The sequence below is a fragment of the Vipera ursinii genome, assembly GCF_947247035.1.
Source record: "Vipera ursinii genome assembly, chromosome: 5".
Classification (NCBI taxonomy): Eukaryota; Metazoa; Chordata; class Lepidosauria; order Squamata; family Viperidae; genus Vipera; species Vipera ursinii.
In genome coordinates this window covers 67,300,847-67,322,935 of record NC_139518.1, presented here as the reverse complement: position 1 = coordinate 67,322,935, position 22,089 = coordinate 67,300,847, and the positions used below count along the sequence as shown (strand labels likewise).

Sequence of the window (22,089 nt, the reverse complement as noted above, 5' to 3'; positions counted from 1 at the left end):
ATTGACATGAACACAACATATAAGAAGGACAGAGAATGCTGGATGGCTCCGATTCCCATTTATTTTTGCTCTGTCCCTATCCATTTCCAGCACACAATTCCCCTGGGCCCATTGATAGGATAGAAATTTAACAGAAAAACAGAATAACAGAATTGGAAGGGTATGTGGAGGTCTTCTAGTCCAACCCCTGCTCAAGCAAGAGACCCTATACATATAAATATTGGCAAGGAATTCTGGGAGTTTGATGGTCCTCTAACTTCTTGCAAAAAATAATGGCCTAGTCGTGCATCACACCACTTTATTTACATAGACAGAACTTGAATTGCTGCCATTTCATTCACTTCCATGAATCATTCACCAATCATTGTGTTATGATTACTGCGATCAGATATTTGCAGTATGCTTCGTCTTAAATGCAGTTATGCATTTTCATGGGACTTATTTTTAGTGAAAAGACACCATTTCAGGCGGCTTCTATGCAATTGGAACTTTCCTAAGTAAAATTTACTAGCTAATGAACCTATTCAAAAGTACAACTGTAACATTTTCTTTTTGAAATCTTTTCTACGTGATGCTTCATAGTCTATTACGTTTACTTTTGTAATTATTAATTTTATGGCTCTAGGAAGCTGGCAACACTAACTGTAATGCTGAAAACATACAAGAATTCAAGTCTTCTCATTGTCTTTAGGAACATAAAAACAGGCTAGAGCAGCAATCTGCTTTTCGTTGTATTCTGGACAGGGAAAAGGAAAGAAAAACTTGGGGAATTATTGCACTTTGCCGCAGAAAGATAGTTTAGAAAAAAAAATATCTGCAAATATCTTGCAAACCAAATGCAAAATCCCGAAGAAAATAATATTCTTTTTCCTTCATGTTATCAGAAACAGCTTTTGCATTTTGACATTACATGCATTTTTAAAATGTTGTGCCCATACATGTATCTATACATGACTGCATTATTGACACTAGGCCATGAAAAGCATAGATGAAATGGTGTTGTTTTTATAGTTGGGAAGAAGATAGAAAGAGCAGTATTGAGTTACAATGAAGTAAATGATAATATCAGTTAGACTTCATGGATAACTCTTTAATACGATCAGCATTCAAATTTATGCTCCAACTGTTGACGCTGAAGAATATCATAAATCCAATTTTAAATTGACAGAGCATACCGTACAAGCAAGATGTGCCGTTTGTGATTGGAGGCTGAAATGCCAAAGTTGGAAACAAAAAAAGAAGAAAATGCAGTTGGATTATAAGGCTTAGGAAATTTAAACAGGAAACGGACTTTTGTCACTCCAACGATTTCTTCATAGCTAATGCTGTCTTCAAATAGCCAAAATGATGCATCTCTCCCTGATGGGGTATATAGAAATCAAATTGACTATATTATTGTTAGAAGAATGTGGAGGAGCTCAGCTAAATCATCAAAGACATGGCCAAGTGCTGACTGTGGAACAGATCATGAATTGTTTGTGTGAATGGTCAAAGTTAAAGTAAGGAAGAAGAAAGCCACCCAGTTTCCATGATATGATCTTGAATATACACCCACAATTTTCAAGGAGAACCAAAGAAATCACTTTAAAGCGAACTTCATTGATAGAGAACCAGCTGGATTACGGAACGAACTTAAAAGGATGAATGTGAAAAGAGGCTGCTAAAAATGAATACAGAGAAAAAAGCAAACTGCACGTCAGACAAAACCATGAAAATTCCCAAGAAGAGATAAAAAAGGTAAAGGTTCCCCCGCACACGCGTGCTAGTCGTTTCCGACTCTAGGGGCCGGTGCTCATCTCTGTTTCAAAGCCAAAGAGCCAGCGCTTGTCCGAGGACGTCTCCGTGGTCATGTGGCCGGCATGACTAGACGCCAAAGGCGCACAGAACGCTGTTACCTTCCCACCGTAGTGGTCCCTATTTTTCTACTTGCATTTTTACGTGCTTTCGAACTGCTAGGTTGGCAGAAGCTGGGATGAGTAACAGGCGCTCACTCTGCTACGCGGCACTCGGGATTCGACCCGCCAAACTGCCGACCTTCTGATCGACAAGCTCAGCGTCCTAACCCACTGAGCCACCGCGTCCCTATTCCAAGAAGAGAAGCCAAAGATTTTTTAAAAAAGGCAAAAGTCTCAGAAAGGAATTTAACAAAAAAAAAGTTTCAGAGAAGAGCTGTTAGAAGAGACGAGAAGCAGTATTGCAAGAATTACCTAAAAAATGCTGAAGGTGGAAAAAGACATGGAAAAACAAGAAAAATCTTTCAAAAGATCTCTAAGCCCAGAAGGAGGTTCCAACCTCAAATTGGTATAGTAAAGGACACCAACGGACGGACAGTAACTGATTCAAAGGAGATCAAAGGACGATGGAAGGAATATATACCAAGACATCTTAGAAGATATTCCTGGCTTACAAGAGCTTCCTGTGCTAGAAGATGACGTTGGATCAGCACTCCGGTTATTACCAAATCGGAAGGCTACAGAAACTCATCGGAATACTCACTGAAATACGGCAAGCATTAGAAGAAGAACAAGCCAAATGTATATCCGTGCTATGCTTGCAAATCTAGAGAACAAGTGAAGAGTGGCCAAGTGACTGGAAAAGTTTAATCTACAGTGTAATAACAAGGAAACTTGGACAGAATGTGCAGGCTATTGTACAATATTTTTAATTTCACATGCTAGCAAAATCATGCTTAAGACCATCCAATGCAGATTAGGGCCCTACGTGGAAAAAGAGATGCCAGATGTTCAGGTTTACTATAGAAACTTCTGAAAATTACAAGACATTATTCTGGCTGCATGCTGGCAAAATTGAGAAAGGCAAAGAACACCAAAACGAAGTCAGTAAGTACTTCGTTGATTATAGAAAAGCCTTTGATTGTGCCAGTCAGGGCTTTTTTTCTCATAGAACGCTCAGAACGGAGTTCCGGCACCTTTTTTGGATGGAACCTTGTAGGGTAGGCAAGGCGGGTTTGTATGACATGTGTGAGTTCCGGCACCTTTTTCTTTGACAAAAAAAGCACTGGTCCCAGTCATGTCAAGTTGTGGAAAGTGCCCAGACAATGAGAATCCCAGATCATCTCATTGTCTTCATGAGAAACCTATACAGGTCAGGAAGTCACAATAAGGACCGAACTTGGGGAAGCGGGCTGGTTGTAGGTTGGCAAAGGAGTGCAATAAGGATGCATACTCTCCACTTATTTATTTAACTTATGTGCTGAAATAAGGGATTGGAAGAAGAATGTGAAGAAAATGAGCAAAACTGGAGGAAGAAACATCCATAACCTGTGCTATGCTGATGATACTACCCTGATAGCTGAAAATGCAAAGGATCTGCAAGCCCTAGTATTAAAATTCAAAGAACACGGTGAAAAAAATGGGATGAAAATTAAAGAAAAACAAACTAATGACAACAGGTAGAACAACCAGCCTTAGAACTGGCAATAAAAATATTAAAGTGATGGATAGCTTCTCCCTTTTAGGATCAGCCATCCACAGTCAAGGGGAAAGCAGTCAAGTAATACAGCACTGACTAGCACTTAGTAGAGGAGCCATGAAGACCTTGGAAAAGATATTCAACGTGTCTATATCTACAAAGATCAGAATTGTGCAAGCCACTGAATTCCCTGTGATGCGCTATGGAAATGAAAGTTGACCTTAAAGAAGTAAGACTGAGAAAGTATTGAGACCTTTAAACTCAGGAGAAGATCGCCAAGAAATAGGATTGAGAAAGTTTTGAGACCTATAAATTCAGGAGAAGACCACCAAAGATACTATGGACAGCCAAGAAAACAAACTGATGGATCATCATACTTCTCACCCTAGGCACAAATGACCAAGCTTAAGTTATTCTATTTCAGACACAGGATGCAAAGACCCAGCTCTTTGTAAAAGGGTCTAATGGTAGGAAAAGGTGGAAGGAAAGTGAAGAAGAGGATGACCAGCAGCAAGGTGGCTGGATTCAGTAACTGTGGCTTGGAGAATTGAAAGAACAAGTTGGGGACAGAAAGTCATGGAGAAGATTGTGATTGCTAGAAGACAAAAGTCGAAAAGGGCACTTGTTGGCACATAATCAATTATTGTCAAAAGAATCTTCTGGATTTTGTTTCAGAACATTTGTATAGTCTGTTGCATTGTACTGTATGATCTTGTTTTAAAGAGTTGCTGGCAGCTGCTATGTTCAAAATATATGGAATGTAATCTAAAAAAATGCAGCAGTGTTGGACATCCAAGGCAAATGTTGTCTAGTCAAGTTCATAGGAAGAATATCCTGCATTCAAGAAAATTTCTCATACCTGGGATCTTGTTATTTACAGGCAGTCATTGACAAAATTTCTGTTGCTAAGTGAGACAGTCGTTAAGTGAATTTTGTCCCATTTTATGACCTTTCTTGCCACAGTTGTTAAGTGAATCACCACAGTTGTTAAGTTAGTAGTAACACAGTTGTCAAGTGAATCTGGCTTCCCCATTGACTTTGCTTGTCAGAAGGTCACAAAAGGTGACCTTCTGCATGGCAACCATCATAAATATGAGTCAACTGTCAAGCATTCGAATTTGATCATGTGACCATGGAGATCTGCAACAGCAATAAGTGTGAAAAAAGGTCATAAGTCATCTTTTTCAGGGCTGATGTAACTTTGAACTGCCACTAAATGAAGTGCTGTAAATCAAGGACTACCTGTACAACTTTTTTTGAATATCGCTTCATGTCATCGTTCAAAGCTTTTCAGTGTTTTAACCATACCTTTTCTTCCAATTCTTTTATTTGTCTTTTTTGAGCTTCAATTCTTTCTTCTAGCTCCTTAATTCTCTGTGAAAATTAGAATTATGTAGGATTACTACATTTTTAAGGCTTTCAATTAAGTCCACTTTTGACTCTTGGGTATGCTATGTTTTCGTGGAGAGAAATTGTGAGCCACGATATGCTCAAAGTTAATACAGTAACTCATGTAGCAACTTTCCTTTGCACAGATACAATTGTTAACTTCATAAAATGAGCTCCCTGCTTCAAGACTAGCCTCACGGTTTATAGCAGCCTGTTTGCAAATGTTTTCCCACTGTGATCGTTACAGGATCTGCAACTATTAAAGCTGTGAAAGTGACTCTGTATAATGGAGTGATGTGGCTGAGGACATCTGGGATCTCTAGGGCTCCTTGTTGCTGCAGCAGCCCCTTCCTTAAATGAGATTTTTAAATCAAATTTAAATTGATTTTAATGTGCGTGTTTTTACATTTTTAATTGCTGTTCTGTTTATCTTTTTCTGTTTTCTAAGCTACCCAGAGTTGCCGTATTAGGGAAATGGGCAACATATACATTTAATAAATAAATGAATGAACCTTTATTGTCAAAGTACAACCATGTATACATTGAGATTAGCTGAGCCTCCCTTTGTGCTCCCACCCCCCAACTCACAGTGACAACAAACCTCCATCTTATTACACCATGTGAACTGATTGCACCACACACCAGCCTCGTCAGTCAATTCTGCATAAAGTTTATAAAAATTATTTCCCATTCAAAAGCCTTATTTAAGGTAAATTAATAATGTAGCGGGTTAGAAGCTACTGCTAAGCTTGTAAGCCGCCCTGAGTCTTCGGAGAATAAATGGAATTAAAATAAAAATAAAAAAATAAAAAAAAATAATGTGGGTTCCAATCTACCCAGAGGTCACCAGGACCAGGTGTTTAGACTTCTGAGCTTTCAGACCTATGCTGGAGCGCATCGTCAGGGAACTTCTCTCTACCAGTGTGTTCTTTGGGCTATTCTGTGTGTGGTATTTATATGGTGCGTGTTGTGTGAGGCTTTTTAGTTGTTGATTGGCGTGTTGATGGCTGGCTATTAAGTCTTTGGCTGTTGTTTCCTTGTGCTGCCAAGCCCTCACCTCCTAAGTATTTGATAAGCTGGTGGTAAATCAGCACTCCTGTTGACTTACGAGGGACTTCAATCACTTCCCTGGCTGTTTTTGTGCCTGCTCGTCCAACAATCTTAGTAGTTGTAAAATTGAATGTATGTCCTTGTTCATTGCAATGTGAGGCTACCAATGAGTTTGGGTCTCCTCAACTGACCAGTCACTTGTGTTCTTGCACTCTGGTGGTTAAGCTTCCTCCTCTGAAAGCTTGGAAGACTAAATGTCCTGGTGATCAACCCAAATTGGATCCTGCAATATTATCCTGGGACATGTATATTCACTTTCATTTGTGAAAATTATTAATGGCATAAGCAAAACAAAAGTGACAGTCATTGTTCTTCTTGCAGGAGGCATTCTTAGTGGCACAATATCCTATTTTGTCATACCTGTTGTGCATGTTGAATATGCTCCATCCTTTCTCGGAGAATCTGAGTGTCCCTTTCCCGGAGTTCACTCATAACCTGCCGTTTCCATTGTTCCACAGCATTTTTCAACTTCTCTCTCTCTTCTTCTGAAAGTATTTCTGACATTTTGGCTCCTGCTTCCTGCTGTAGTGCCTCATAGAGCATGGCTTCCAATTCCAAAATGTGCTAAATGAATGAAAAATCAAGCTACTTTATTCCTATTAAGTTTGGGTGATGATGATGGGGGTTTAATATATTTTGTGACTATTTGTTCCATTGCTTCTTGTCTTTCATTGAAAACATGGCAACAGACCTCTTCTCTTGCCTCCCTCTTTAATGCTGTACTAAAGTTATTCTTACAGAGCTCATCTATTTAAAGCTCAATCACAGCCAACAGATCTTTTTTAGATGACTCAGTTGTCACTCCATATTTCAAGATCTTAGAAAAGGAATCACTTTCAAGTCATTACTCAAATCACCCAACTTGCGGTCCATTTTCCAAACTTAAATGTAGAGTACTGTAGAGAGATGTGAAATATATTGCTTATTGATAGCACCACTAGATGGTACTCACAAACTCACTCTCAAGTATACATATCATTATATAGTCTAAAGATTTACACAACTTCTAAATCTCGCAATATTTCTATTCTCTCTCACACAAACTCATTAGCTTTGGCACAATTAATATTTTTAATGGTTCAATGACCACAACACTATGTATAATAATATGATCATGTCTGCTGCTCAAAAGGGTTGTGGAAGAATTCTGGTATAGAGGTAGATCTCTTATGGCCAGGCAGAACATGGGTTATACCAGAACAGCTGCCAATTGAAGTTAATTTTTACCATACTATGTAACCATCTCTGCCCAATGCCCTTTGCAAAATGATGAAATATTATTGAACAAGCATTACAGTATAACTGCTGTATTTAAAAATACAGCTAATCCTGTTGAACTAGCCCATCATTTCCTTTTTAACCATTTCTCTTTTTAAATCATTGTTTTTTTCTGATAAGGCAATAATTCTGCATGCATGTTCAATATGAATAGAATGTACAAAGAAATCTCTATCCTAGTCAGAATCAATAATAATAATTTTCACATTGTTTTGAACAAATACTACTAATAAAATAATGGTCCTTAGGATAAATAGATGGACAGAAATCCTGAATCCAGTCTAAACTGTGTTACCAACCATAAAAATTAAAAAGTTGTGGAATGAATATTTTGTCTCCAAGTCCAGAAATGGCACAGAAAACTTTTATTGATGAGCTAAGCAAAAACTGAGATATTTCCATATCTCTGCAATGTTTCAAAGGGAATGCTAATCACAGCATGGGTTTGCCTATGATAACACAACACGCCATTCCATGTGAATTATTTAAAGTCTCTAGGGGACTTCAAACTCCATTTTGTAATCTGTAATATATGATTAGGTGCTGAGTGGAGCATAACAACAAATTTTCAATGGATTAAAAATTGAATTTGAGAGAGTGAGTGAGTGTGCAAAAATTCTCAAGAGAGCACAAAGTGTTAATCAGCTATGGCTACGTACAGTCAGTCGTTGAATTGTGGCTTTTTCCAGCTCATAGTGATAGAAATCGGACTTGCCAATATTTTGACCAAACGAGTCCCAGTTATCTTAATCTGATTCATCTGAACCATTCTCCTTACAGCTTTATGCCCCATTATGTAATTTTATATAAAGTAAATATACTTTACTATACTTTTCTACTAGTGTATAGGGCTACTTGGGTAAGAGTCCATGGGATAGATGAGCTGTAGTCCTGATCAAACTCTCTTTCAGAATGTACTGTTAGTTTCACAGAGGGAAAAAACATCAACAGATACTTGGAAATTGCATCTGGAAATTTTGCCTTGAGGTTGAAAAAGGAGAGACCACCTTTTTACCTACTCTGATCCAATCACATTACATTAAAAAAAATCAAAACCAGTTTTTAGGAATTAAGTCTGTGTGCGCCAAATCCCAAATTTAATGCAGGTTCACTTTAATTAATGAATCTTTTACACTACTTCTCTGCAATAGAAAGTCTTTCAAGCTATGTGACCCAAAGATTTCAGGATTGGTTCTCAGAACCATTTGAATTTAAGGCAGTGTTTCTCAGCTTTGGAAACTTTAAGATATGGGGATTACACCTCCCAGAATTCCCCAACTTGGGGAAAATGAACCAAAGTAAATTTTGTCCATAGACTTTCATACCTCGGCTCATACCAGGCTCGGATCCGAACCGGCCTGGACTCCAACTGGGCTGAGTTGGAAGAACAAGGCATGGACAGTCTTGTCAACGTCACCTGGGAGGAATTTGATCCTGTGACTCCCAAGGAAGTGGACAGGATTATGAGGAGGTTGAGCTCCTCCACATGCTTACTGGACCCGTGCCCTTCCTGGCTGGCATATGCAGCTCGAGAGGGGACACGAGGCTGGTTCCTGGCGGTCATCTCCGCTTCTCTGAGTGAGGGTCACTTCCCCACCGCCTTGAAGGAGGCGGTGGTGAGACCTCTCCTCAAGAAGCCCACCTTGGACCCATCCTCATTGAATAACTTTCGTCCAGTCTCCAATCTTCGCTTCCTTGCGAAGGTTGTTGAGAGCGTGGTGGCGCACCAACTCCCTCAGATCCTGGACGAAGCGGTTTATCTAGACCCGTACCAATCGGGCTTCAGGCCGGGGTACAGCACGGAGACGGCATTGGTCGCTCTGATAAATGATCTCTGGAGAGCCCGGGACAGGGGCCATTCCTCTGTCCTAGTCTTATTAGACCTCTCGGCGGCTTTCGATACCATCGACCATGGTATCTTGCTGCGACGCCTCAGGGGACTGGGAGTGGGAGGCACGGTTCTGCGCTGGTTCTCCTCCTTTCTCCAGGGTCGCTCGCAGTCGGTGTTGGCAGGAGGACAGAGGTCAACCCCGAGGCCTCTCGCTTGCGGAGTACCTCAGGGGTCGGTCCTCTCGCCTCTCCTGTTCAACATCTACATGAAACCGCTGGGCGAGATCATTCGCAGCTTTGGAGTAGGGTACCATCAGTATGCTGATGACACCCAGCTTTTCATCTCAACTCCAAACAACATCAGTGATGCCCTCGACGTGATGTCCCGCTGCCTGAAAGCGGTCCGGGAATGGATGGGGAGGAACAGGCTTCAACTGAACCCGGACAAGACTGAATGGCTGTACGTACCGGCTAGCCAGGATACTCAGAACATCCCATCCCTTAACATCGGGGACGAGTTACTACCCCCTGTTGATAGGGCCCGCAACCTGGGTGTCCTCCTTGACTCGCAGCTCTCCCTGGAAGATCACATAGGAGCTGTGACCAAGGGGGCCTTCTCCCGGGTTCGACTAGTTCGCCAATTACGGCCTTATCTGGACCTGGATGCCTTACGTACAGTCACCCATGCTCTTGTGACCTCTCGCCTAGACTACTGTAACGCTCTCTACTTGGGGCTGCCCTTGAGATCCACTCGGAAGCTTCAACTGGTGCAAAGTGCAGCGGCGCGGACACTCTTGGGAGCCTCCCGATACTCCCATATCACACCTCTCCTCCGTGCGCTGCACTGGCTTCCAGTTGCCTTCTGTGTGAAGTTCAAGGTGCTGACAATGACATACAAAGCCCTACATGGCATGGGTCCGGACTACCTGCGGGAGCACCTTCTGCCAATGTCAGCGCCCCACCGTCCTGTGCGCTCCCACAGAGAGGGCCTCCTCAGGGTGCCACCGCTCAAGGAATGTCGGCTGGTGGCCCCCAGGGGGAGGGCATTCTCAGTGGGTGCGCCAGCCCTCTGGAACAGCTTGCCAACCAAAATCCGGATGGCCCCCGACCTCCGCACCTTCCGGCGCGAATTAAAAACTTACCTGTTCCAGCAGTCCGGCCTGGCCTGATAGCTCTTATTGGGGTCCCAGTTTGTATTTTACTATTGTTTGTTTTCACTACGGTTCATTCTGTATGCCTATCTTATTCTGTACACCGCCCTGAGTCCCTCGGGAGAAGGGCGGTTTATAAAAACAAATAAATAAATAAATAAATAATAAATACCTACCTTATGTGCTTGATCTAAAGACTGCTTCCTGTAATCCAACTCATCATCCAGATACCCCTTTTGTTTACTAAATAGGTCCTAAAAACAAGGAGATTTGGGTTATACTGATTTTTCCCAGGAAATACAGTACACAGTCACTGATTTTAAGTGTTTGATGAATCTGTGCACTACCTTTTCATTTTCTAGGTCTATCATCTTTTGTTGGAGTGCTGATTCTGTAACGTCTATCTGTTGTAGCCACTGCAGAGAAATGAAGAAAGATCAGATTTGATAGGCCTATGTAGGGTTTGTTGACCTTGGCAACTTTAAGCAGTATGGACTTCAACAAAGGAGAATATTTGTAGCTCAGGGTTGAAATGAGGGGTCCTTGGTGATCCCTGAGCTTTGCTATTTTCTTGTAGACATTTCATTACCCAAACTAGGTAACCTAAATCAGTGCTAGTAAGGTGTGAAGTAATGAAACATCTGCAAGAACACAACCAAGCTCAAAGAAGTCATATACAGACTTCAGCTCCCAGAATTCCTCTGCTAGCATGCTGGCTGGGAAATTCTGGGAGCTGAAATCCACACAGCTTAAGGCAGGAGTGTCAAACTGCTGGCCCGCAGGCCAGACATGTCACACAGAAGCCATGCCCACCCCATTGCCGGCAATGGCAAAACAGTCCCAATACATTGCGCAACATCACATGACATGGCAAGTTTGACATGTCTGGCTTAAGGTTTCCAAGGCTGACGAACACTGAGCATATCAGACAAAAGACTAGGCTTCACTGCATGTGACTGTTGGTTTTATAAAAAAAAAAAAAATCTCAGTATGCTCAAGATCTTTAAGTTTGACAATTCAGTTATAATAATCCTATTTAAGCATTGTGATTTAGCACAGATAATCTGATCTTTGGACTCAATCTCTCACATGAAGGAGCTGAACATAATGCCCGCATAGTTATATTGTCAGATACTAACTGTAAGCCTAAAGTATAGTATGATATTTCTGTACCCAAATCTAAGGCACCTCCATTTTACAAACATGAAAAAAAAAATATTTAGGTAATGTAACTGAATCAAACCAGGCACTGATCAGCAAACAATATTCTTAAAAATGTTTTGTAAGAGAGAATAGAAAATTAGGGATAGAGGGAACAGCTTGAATTATTTTAAAGATACTAGCTATGAACATACATACCACTTTGCTTCATTTTGTTGCTTATCCCACTCATATCAATTTAATAGCTATAGATATTTATAAGGAACTGGCTTGGAAATGGTATTTATAGCTTTAGTTACTCTAAATTTTGGTTACTTCATCCAAGCATCCCAGCAACCATACAGACAGACAGAATTGTTTCTGTATGAAGCAGAATATGACCTGACAGCCCCCCTATCAGTTATACTGGTGACATGGAGCTCTGAATGTCATTTTCAGGCAATGATAAAAGTAATTTGTACTCTGTTTCCCTGAAAGTAAGACCTACCCCAAAAATAAGCCCTATCTTGATGGTTTTTTGGGGGGGCGGCCCTAGTATAAGACCTACCCCCAAAATAAGCCCTAGCTTGATGTTTGGGGGGGGGTTGGCCCTAATATAAGACCTACCTCAAAAATAAGCCCTAGTTTTGGGGTGAGGCACACACCTAAAAATCAAGTTGGGGTGGGGGTGTGGAGCTGCCCCACGTCTCCCGCACCCACTTACCTCGCAGCCAGGCCTCTCTTAGCCGGCACACTTCTTCTGCTGCGTCTTCTGCAGCAAGGCCTGCATTTCTCAGTCACAGGCCTTTCCAGAAGGCCACTGCAGCCGAGAGCTATGGATTGAATCCGTAGCTTGGTACTTGGCTGCATAGGCCTTCCAGAAAAGCCTGATTGCTAAATGAAGGTCAGAATGCAGCTGCAGAATGAAGCTGCTCCTTCGGCTGCAGAAGAAGTGGACCGTCTGGATGGGATTGTGGGTGCCAAAGGTGAGTATAAAAAACACCCACCCACCCCCGCAAATAAGACCTGGTGCCTCTTTTGGAGGCAAAAAAAAAAAAAAAAGACCCGGTTCTTATTTTCAGGGAAACATGGTAAGATCAAATCTTAGATATGTTTTTGAAGGAAAGGTTAAAGAGGATGTCAAACCTGTTATATTTGCTCTACTTTTATAAATCATTATACAGTCGTGTTGCATCAGAGAATAAGTTATGCTAATGTAACTGGACACTAAATGCCTCTCGGCAAAAGAAACGACATCCCCATTACCTTTTCTGCCAGTGTCAAAACTGTTCTTGCTTGTATGACTACAACTTGCTCCTCATTCGTTAAGTTCTAAATTAAGAGCAGAATAAAAGTATTATCACAGCCTACATCTCCTCATGGTTTCCCCGTTGCCGAGGCTGCTCTTGTCCTGAATATTTAAACATTTCTTAAAACTGTAAATCAAAAGTAGTACTTTCTTAGGATAGTACATGTTGTAATTTCAAGATAACATTCCACCATCAGGAGGTGTTGAAATGGGTTGATCTCTACAAGCCACTTCAGATAAATACACAGATGTTGGCTTATTCCATCTCTGAAGTATCAATTATGAATTCTCAATAAATATGAGAAGAAGCATGATGATGTAGATAAATAACATTATTTATTTAGGTCTATTCACTTCCAGATGTTAGAACTTGGAAATCTGGAGCAGCAACAGTAAATCACATCTCTGACTTTATGAAACAATAAAAGGTAAAGGTAAAGGTTCCCCCGCACATGCGTGCTAGTCGTTTCCAACTCTAGGGGCCAGTGCTCATCTCCGTTTCAAAGCTGAAGAGCCAGCGCTTGTCCGAGGATGTCTCCGTGGTCATGTGGCCGGCATGACTAGATGCCAAAGGCACACGGAACGCTGTTACCTTCCCACCGTAGTGGTCCCTATTTTTCTACTTGCATTTTTACGTGTTTTTGAACTGCTAGGTTGGCAGAAGCTGGGACGAGTAACAGGCGCTCACTCTGCTACGCGGCACTCGGGATTCGACCTGCCAAACTGCCGAGCTTCTGATTGACAAGCTCAGCATCCTAACCCACTGAGCCACCGTGTCCCTTATGAAACAATACAGGGAACAAATCCTGAAGTCATTTGAAGGTATCCTGAAAAAACAGCTTTTTTATTTGTTTATAAGAAGCCCATTTGCACTTTATTTCCCCCCCTGACTTTAATCCTCTTCTCCGAAAATAATTGCCTATTGGTTGCATTGAACATCTGCCCATAATCCCTCAGTATTTGCAAATTAATCAATGGAAAGAAATGAGAAGCCTAATTTATGACCCACTCCGCTTCCCTCTCATCAGTGTAAATCTGCTAACTGCTGAGGCCTAGATCAATCTTGGCAAAATGGAAAATCTGCCCTTAGGTATGGTCTCTCTCATTCCCAACATTCAGTTGGCCACAGCCTTGCTGGTATTTAGGAAAACATAGAAATATGACTATTCCCACCAGGGTTGGGGCTGGGGTGAATAAATTCACGAGAGAGGGTGTGAATGTGGGCCAGTTTGCCTTTTTCTGATTTTTATGGCTGATTGTGTTTTTTTAAAATCTTGATAAGTTTCCTGTAAGCTGCCAGAGCCACCTTGTTCAAGTTGGACAGACCTATAAATTCTTTGTATAATGTTTTTAAAACATCTGGAAAGGGAAGAGTATATGATTAAGGCTCAGACAAACATAACTTCTCTTAAATGAAGGCAAAGGCTACCCTGCTTTTCTTTGCTTCCAATTAGATGTTGCGGTGACATATTGGGAAAATTAAATGGTGCCATAAGCAGTAAATTTAATAAACAAACATTCGCTGAAGCATGCACAATTAATTAAAGGAACATACACTTACGGCGTTATCCCCTAAAATATCCAGCTTTTTCATCAACTCTGCTACTAGTATATCCTAACGGGAAAGAAATAGTCATGTGAAAAGAACACAATATTAGACCAAATGAGAAACAAAAATTAAAAAGTGCAGCAAGAGCAACTGGGAATTACTTACTGTTACACCTTCTGCCTCGCAATAGACTTGGAGGGGACTTTTCCCTTCCGTAAAAGGAATGTGATGAAAATTAATTGCTGGTGATCTTCTTTCTCTCTCCTACAATCAAATTATTTGTGCAAAAAAAAAGGTGTGGCTTAAACATGAGCTTAGACGACAATACAATGTCATTAGTTAATTTTCCAACGTAAGCTACAAGAAAAAAAATCAAATATTTAAGTTGATAAATGAGAAAGTTTGTTTAAGGATTGGTTTTGGCCGCTTTGACTGGTGGAAATTCATTAGCTGCACAGCTGCTCCTGAAGAAATGCAAAAGAGAGAGAGAGAGAGAGAGAGAGAGAGAGAGAGAGAGAGAGAGAGAGAGAGAGAGAGAGAATAAGAGAGAGAGAATAAGAGAGAGAGAGAGAGAATAAGAGAGAGAGAATAAGAGAGAGAGAGAATAAGAGAGAGAGCATAAGAGAGAGAATAAGAGAGAGAATAAGAGAGAGAGAATAAGAGAGAGAGAGAGAATAAGAGAGAGAGAGAGAGAGAGAATAAGAGAGAGAGAGAATAAGAGAGAGAGAATGAGAGAGAGAGAGAATGAGAGAGAGAGAGAGAATGAGAGAGAGAGAGAGAATAAGAGAGAGAGAGAGAGAGAGAGAGAGAGAGAGAGAGAGAGAGAGAGAGAGAGAGAGAGAGAGAGAGAGAGAATTTCTGAGGAGATTTTCCCCTCATGATTCTTGGAGTTTTCCTTTTCCACTGTAGGTGAAGATGGCGCTTTGCCTTCAGCTCTAGGTGGCTTTGCTGCATCCCTTCTTAGTGGCTGGTTTCTTGGCGCTGCTTTTCTTTTCTTTCCTTTCCTTTTCCTCATCACGAAAAGCAAACTTGATGAAGAGTGAAGAAAGGAGAGGGCGGCCCAGGGCAAGCTGCTATTTTAAGCCCCTTCCCACTGGCCAGAGGGAAACTGTCAGAACATTAAAGTGCTATGATGAAGCATCACAAAAATGCTCCTGACAATAGGTGGCTGTCTGGAAAGGACTAAGGCCAAAAGCTACAATGTCCCTCCCCCACCCCAAAATAAGTAATGTCATGTTTATGTTTCTAATATGCTGGGAATATAAACTCTGAGAAGTTTAGGTTTCCCTCACTTTCACTGTAAAAGCTCATCATACTGGATTGTGCACCTCGGGCTGCAGCAGAACGCTAGGAAAGACATATGAAAAGAAACCGGACAAAATGATGAACTCCTCATGAACCCACCAGAGGGCATCAGTTTTGATTCTGCGGCAGCCTTCAGTCTTACCAAAGAGAAGGTCAGATTTACAGAAGTAGGAACGAGATAGAAATCTGCCATTTATTTAGCAGATCGGTACAAATTGCTCTCAGCTAGTACAAGTAGAGCCTTGGTGGAGCAGTGGGCTAATGCCTCCTTAAGTAACACCAGCTGCCTGCAATTAGTGCAGGTTCGCGTCCCACCAGGCTCAAGGTTGACTCGGCCTTCCATCCTTCCGAGGTAGGTAAAATGAGGACCCAGATTGTTGGGGGCAATTAAACTGACTTTGTAATAATGCCGCTTGGGGGGAGGGGCGAAAAGCCCTAATAAGCAGGCATATACATAGAATGAAGGCTACTGCTAAGCACATTGGTTTGTGCTTAAAATTGTAAGCCACCCTGAGTCTTCAGAGAAGGGCGGGATATAAATGGGATTTAAAAAAAAAGTAGCCCTCGACTTAGGACCACAATTGAGCCCAAAATTTCTCTCGCTAAGCGAGACATTTGTTACGTGACTTTCATCCTGTCTTATGACCTTTCTCGGCACCGTTGCTAAGTGAATCACTGCAGTTGTTCAGTTAGTAATATGGTTGTTAAGGGAATCTGGTTTCCCTTAAACTTTGCTTGTCAGAAGGTCGCAGAAGGGGATCACATGACCTTGGGGCACTGCAACCGTCATAAATCTGAGTTGGTTGCCAAGTGTCTGAATTTTGATCACATGACCGTGGGGATGCGGCAACAGTCACAGGTGTGAAAAATGGTCATAGGTCATTTTTTTCAGTGCCGTTGTAACTTTGAACGATCACTAAATGAACTGAGGACTACTTGTGGAGACATTGTGAAATTCCATTGTACATCAAGTGCAGGAAAGGTGTCCAATTTTACTAATACAGATATATGTCCTGGATCAGGAGTTATATTTGCTTTCATTTAAGCTGGGTCTCAATCTTAGTGCACAGGGACTTCTCTGAGACAATGCAAATTGCTATGCCAAGTAGACGTTAATACCTATTGACTTTTTATCAATGATTTTTCCTCATTTTTCTTTTGCTACCTGTTCAGGAAAAAGACTCAATGCTTCCAATACCGGAAGCATTCACAGAAGATGCAGCTTTAGTAAGCAACACATTTAAGAGAAAACTGCAGGAGTTATTGGGGTGGGGGCAAATGTATGGCAGGCCAAGGTAGCCAAAAAGGCAAGGGATTGTGCATGACATTACTGTGGACCATACCCCAGCCCAGAACACAATAGTGTGGCAGAGAAGAAAAATGATTTCCTGCTTGCAACAATGAGGTGCTTGCTTGCTACAAAGATGAAGAAGTTGCTGAAAAATCCTGGCTAAGGGAAACTACTTGTAAAACTAGCTCCCAATAAAAGCTACAGATGCAAAAATATGAAAACTATAGTACTGAAAGAAGCCCACTCTAGGGTACATAAACATAACCGGTTCTAAAGTGGGTGCATGGTGCCAAAAGAAAAGACAACCAAGTCAAACTGCAGAAATGTTACCAAAATAAGGATAGGCAAGTGATTTTAAAGAAGCTTAATAATGAAGTAGAGGAGGAAGAACTGGGAAGCATCATATTATCTTGGTAGCCAGACCAGAAGTTATTTCATCAACCCAAAGACAAAAGATACAAGTTTTTTAGGCTTATACCTGTTATTAAAGGTAAAGGTGGAGCAGTGGGCTAATGCCTTGGTGGAGCAGTGGGCTAATGCCTCCTTAAGTAACACCAGCTGCCTGCAATTAGTGCAGGTTCGAGTCCCACCAGGCTCAAGGTTGACTCAGCCTTCCATCCTTCCGAGGTAGGTAAAATGAGGACCCAGATTGTTGGGGGCAATTAAGCTGACTTTGTAATAATGCTGCTTGGGGTGTGTGGGAAAAGCCCTAATAAGCAGGCATATACATAGAATGAAGGCTACTGCTAAGCTTGTAAGCCGCCCTGAGACTTCGGAGAAGGGCGGGATACAAATGGGAAAAAAAAAAGGTTCCCCCGCACATGCGTCCTAGTCGTTTCCGACTGTAGGAGCCAGTGCTCATCTCCATTTCAAAGCCGAACAGCCAGCGCTTGTCCAAGGACGTCTCTGTGGTCATGTGGCCGGTATGACTAGATGCCAAAGGCATCCGGAACGCTGTTACCTCCCACCGTAGTGGTCCCTATTTTTCTACTTGCATTTTTACATGCTTTCGAACTGCTAGGTTGGCAGAAGCTGGGACGAGTAACAGGCGCTCACTCTGCTACGCGGCACTCAGGATTCGACCTGCCAAACTGCCGACCTTCTGATCGACAAGCTCAGCGTCCTAACCCACTGAGCCACCGCATCCCTTATTACCTGTTATTACCTTCCTTTTATTTTTACCAAGTCTTAAAAAATCTTGAACTCTAGTTTTTAACGACATAAATCAAATTAGGAACCGTGATTGACTTGGAGGAGGAGACAGCAATTGCTTAATTTCAGCCCTTAATGTAGTCTTGGGGAAGCAGGGAGAGTGATGGGTTGGGTTGGCATGATGTACAGACTCACGCTACTCATTCATAATGTTTCTTCAAAGGCAAAACTTCCACAAACAGACAAAGGGGTGGGTCAAAGGACAAGATGGGATATGTACAGATAGTCCTCAACTTACAACACTTCGTTTAGTGACCATTCACAGCGAATGAGGGACACATGACAAAACTTGGAAACGTGATAGAACTCAAAACTTCTGGTACTTACTTACCTCAAGTTCTAATATTCTAAATTCCAACAGTTCATTTTGATCTTTAACATCCTGAACGTCATGCTTTAGCCGGGCCTCTTCTACTTCCATTTGTTTTATCTAGAAAAGCAGAAGGATTTCCCTCTTTTTTTTTTGGTCAACAACTTGTTTTTATTACACAGTGACTATCAAACCACCACTGCTCATCCTCACACTTCTATATGTAGATAATAGTATTAACCAATTTTTAAAACAAATTTCAGAGCTAAGGTATATGTGTTCTGAGAAAACTGGGAAGCCTAAATGTTGTTGTTATTCTACAAAAAATGAAAGTCACAATTTTGTAGCGTATGTTATTTTAATCTTCAGAATGAAGATGCCTAAACAACATTGAGAATACAAAAAAAAAACAACACCATTTCTGACTGGTGACAATTCTTCTCTAAGTTTGGACTCAATTAAATAATACACCTTTTTAATGACAGAGGACTTCACCAAACAAATACATTTCATTAAGTGGTCTTTTGCCTTAGGATTTTTCTTTACCGATACATTTACACTTATTTTTATGTTTCTTGTGAAGGCGGAAGTTACCTTTTCCACAAGCTCTTGGTTTCTTTTGTATAAAGCCTGCTTTTCTTCAATCCACTTCATGTCCTTAAAAATAAAAAAAAATTAGCATTAGAGAAAAGAGATGGGGAAACATCACGAATCTTTAAAAAAGGCAAAACATTTGAAGAGAGCATATATGCGCATAAGAAACTAGGAAAGCACAGCTGAAATTTGTCTTCCTGATTTGGCTTCAGTAGTTTCCATCTAGAGAAAAATACATTTTGACTTTACAACAGTCTTTTGAAGACCACTGAAATGAAACACACTATCTTCTTCTTCTTCTTCTTCTTCTTCTTCTTCTTCTTCTTCTTCTTCTTCTTCTTCTTCTTCTTCTTCTTCTTCTTCTTCTTCTTCTTCTTCTTTGGGTTGAATGTATGGTTTTGTTTCATTTCGTTTTGTTTGTTTTACTGTTTTGTGTTTTATTTTCTATGATAGAATAACTAAGGAAATAAATAAGAAAAATAGAGGGAACAAAGCAAGAACAAAGCATCTGTTCAAGAGAAGAAGCTAACCCAAAGGATTATGTTCTGGATTATGCACCAATAATATATACCAATAAAGGAAAATATCTGTAGCTCAGAGTTGAAATGAGTGGTCTTTGGTGCCCTCTGAGCTTAGTTGGAATGAATCAAAACATCTCAGAAACCACCAACAGACTATACAGGAGTCTTCAAACTTGGCCCTTTTATGATTTGTGGACTTCAACTCCCAGAATTCCTCAGCCAGGCACACTGGCTGAGGAATTCTGGGAGTTGAAGTCCACAAGTCATAAAATGGCCAAGTTTGAAGACTCCTGGACTACTACATCTGCATGGAATCAGTGTAGAACCCAAGCCAACTAAAGCCCTTCAAAACATTCTAAGTAAGCCAGAAAAAAAAACGGGAGTCATCTAACAACATACAGTGTAATGACTGCAACAGCGACTTTGTAGGACAACCAGGCAGAAGACTAGCAGAATGCATCCATGAACACCAACCAGCAATCAGAAGACATGATGAAAACTCTTCGATTTCACAACATATGGACAGACTTAACCATAGTTTCAATTGGGAAACTGTAACCATCCTAGACTAAGCCAAGTCCAAAATGCTAGGGAATTTCTAGAAACATTGGCATTCTGACAAATTAGTCATCAATAGACACATAGACATAAACACATGGACATAAACAATATCTCCATACTATGCAAAAGAGGCAATCAACAAGCAAAAAAGGGAATAAAAAGACCAAAACACCTCCCCATCAATCAGCACCCAGATGAACACAAAGATTAACATCAGACCAACAATAAATAAACAACATCAGACCCCAATACCCCAAACACAGAATGACCAAACAAGCCAACAGTAAACAGCCCAAACAAAGATCTATAAGACAACACGCCTCCACCCCCCACCCCCCAACACTGACAGGGAAAGCCACACGAATATAAACTGATGATGTTACCTAGTTTGGATAATGAAACATCTGCAAGAAAACAACCAAACTCAGACAGCACCCAGGAACCCTCAATAATATATACATCCAAGCTAGCTTCCAAAAACTCAGTTTTATAGCCAAAACTGAGCTTAAAACTAAATGAAGTCAAGAACTAAGCTATGGATTTAGTAAGTGCATTTCTGGGAGGGAAAAAATATCTTTTTTCTCTAGAACTCTAATGTAAATTTCTCCTACAAAAGAAAATAAATAGAGGTCAAATAAGAATCAAATCAACCTCCCCCTGGAAATGAGATTGGCAGCAGCTTTAGGTAGAGGCAGTGCTTGAAAAGGGGAAAAAGAATGTCAAAGGACTTTTAAGTGTGCAGCAAGGAAGGATGAGCATGAACACAGACAACAGGTGTTTGGACGTTCCTAGATTGTCCAACAAAGGCTGCCGAATCTCAACAATTCTAGGGTGATGGTAAGGATAGGAGTGTTGTGATTCAGGGTAAGCCTGTGGGTTCGGCAGTTGGGTCGGACGACTCAGAGGAGGAGGAGGGGGGTGTTGAAGAGCTTGCTGATGATGGCTTTGAGGCTCTGCAGAGCCCTCAGCCAGGCCCCTCCCACCTGGTCACGACGGAGACCCAGCTGTGTGAGCCTGACAGCGTGGATGAAGATGACCCACAGCTGGCCCTGTTCAAGGACGCCCGATGCAGGAGGCAGTCAATCAGGAGTAAACAGAGGAAGGCAATGGGGCACCTCGGAAGGAGGCAGAGAGAGGCCACGCCCTGAACTGTATTTAAGGGGAATGTGTGGGAGGGCTGGTTTGCTGAAGGCAACCGCTTGGATAGTTCCTGTTTCATAGCTCCTGTTTCATGGTTGGTGTCTTGTCTTGCTCTGTTTTATGTTAATAAATTTGGCAGGCTTTATTCCAGCCTCTTGCCGTTTGTACAGGGGTTGTCCCTGCTTTTGCTGCAGGGCCGGTAGCAGGCTGGTACAGAACAAGGAGAGAAAATGAGAGGTTCACCCTGAGCAATGAAAAGAAATCACAAAGAATCTAAGTAGCCTGACTCCTACGACGATGCGACGAAAGACTGGCTGTTAAAGACAAAATCACACCAGAGGTGGCTACTGGATTGATAGCAAACCCCACCTCTCCCCTGGTTGCTTGCTTCCCTACCCATCCATATTTTATTCTTACATCATTGTAGTCTTGTTGTTTTCTTTCTTACTGTTTATTCTATCGTTCCATTGCTTTGTTACTATTATATTTACACCTCTTTAACATTTCTCCATTGTTACTGTTGTAAGCCACTTAGTGTAGCCCCACGGCGAGGTAGGTGGCAAATAAATTTAACAAATAAATGAATAAAATAAAAGGGGTGAGGCATTCTGGTGCTATTTGACCAATTAGGAGGGTGAGAAATGTTAATGGAATATTTTTCCTGCCACCGCTCCATATTAATCACTTAAAGTTTCTTCGGTTAGGTAAGTGGGTTTTACAAGTCTTATAAGAATCAGCTAAGCTCTGGTATTTTTTAAAAGAATTTCTCTTCAGGTTAATTAGCGCACACCGCTCCACACTTCAGTTGTAATACATATATATTTGAACATTCGAAAATCAATTTTCTGACATTTCTTCTAAATTTCGGCTCACCTTTTCCAGAAAAAAAAATGGAAACAATTGAATCGGGAAAAACAAAATATGTAAACATACATTAAACAGAGAGCCAACCTCTCTCAACCTTTAT

At 41.2% G+C, this 22,089-nt stretch overlaps 1 protein-coding gene across 16 annotated transcripts in view; it reads right to left on the bottom strand.

Annotated features, from left to right (window-relative positions):
- Positions 1-22,089, bottom strand: part of JAKMIP3 (Janus kinase and microtubule interacting protein 3) — a gene marked incomplete at its 5' end in the record, with an annotated part of 61,579 nt that overhangs the window by 769 nt on the left and 38,721 nt on the right. For 8 of the 16 annotated variants that reach the window (XM_083364752.1, XM_083364744.1, XM_083364755.1 and 5 more), the window contains 9 exons: positions 4,741-4,806; positions 6,292-6,495; positions 10,367-10,444; positions 10,538-10,606; positions 12,597-12,662; positions 14,195-14,254; positions 14,354-14,452; positions 18,328-18,426; positions 18,901-18,963. In XM_083364752.1, the coding sequence (XP_083220878.1) occupies positions 4,741-4,806; positions 6,292-6,495; positions 10,367-10,444; positions 10,538-10,606; positions 12,597-12,662; positions 14,195-14,254; positions 14,354-14,452; positions 18,328-18,426; positions 18,901-18,963 (804 nt within the window). The remainder of the gene's footprint in view (positions 1-4,740; positions 4,807-6,291; positions 6,496-10,366; positions 10,445-10,537; positions 10,607-12,596; positions 12,663-14,194; positions 14,255-14,353; positions 14,453-18,327; positions 18,427-18,900; positions 18,964-22,089) is intronic. The other 8 variants (XM_083364753.1, XM_083364757.1, XM_083364745.1 and 5 more) reach the window with 4 other exon arrangements.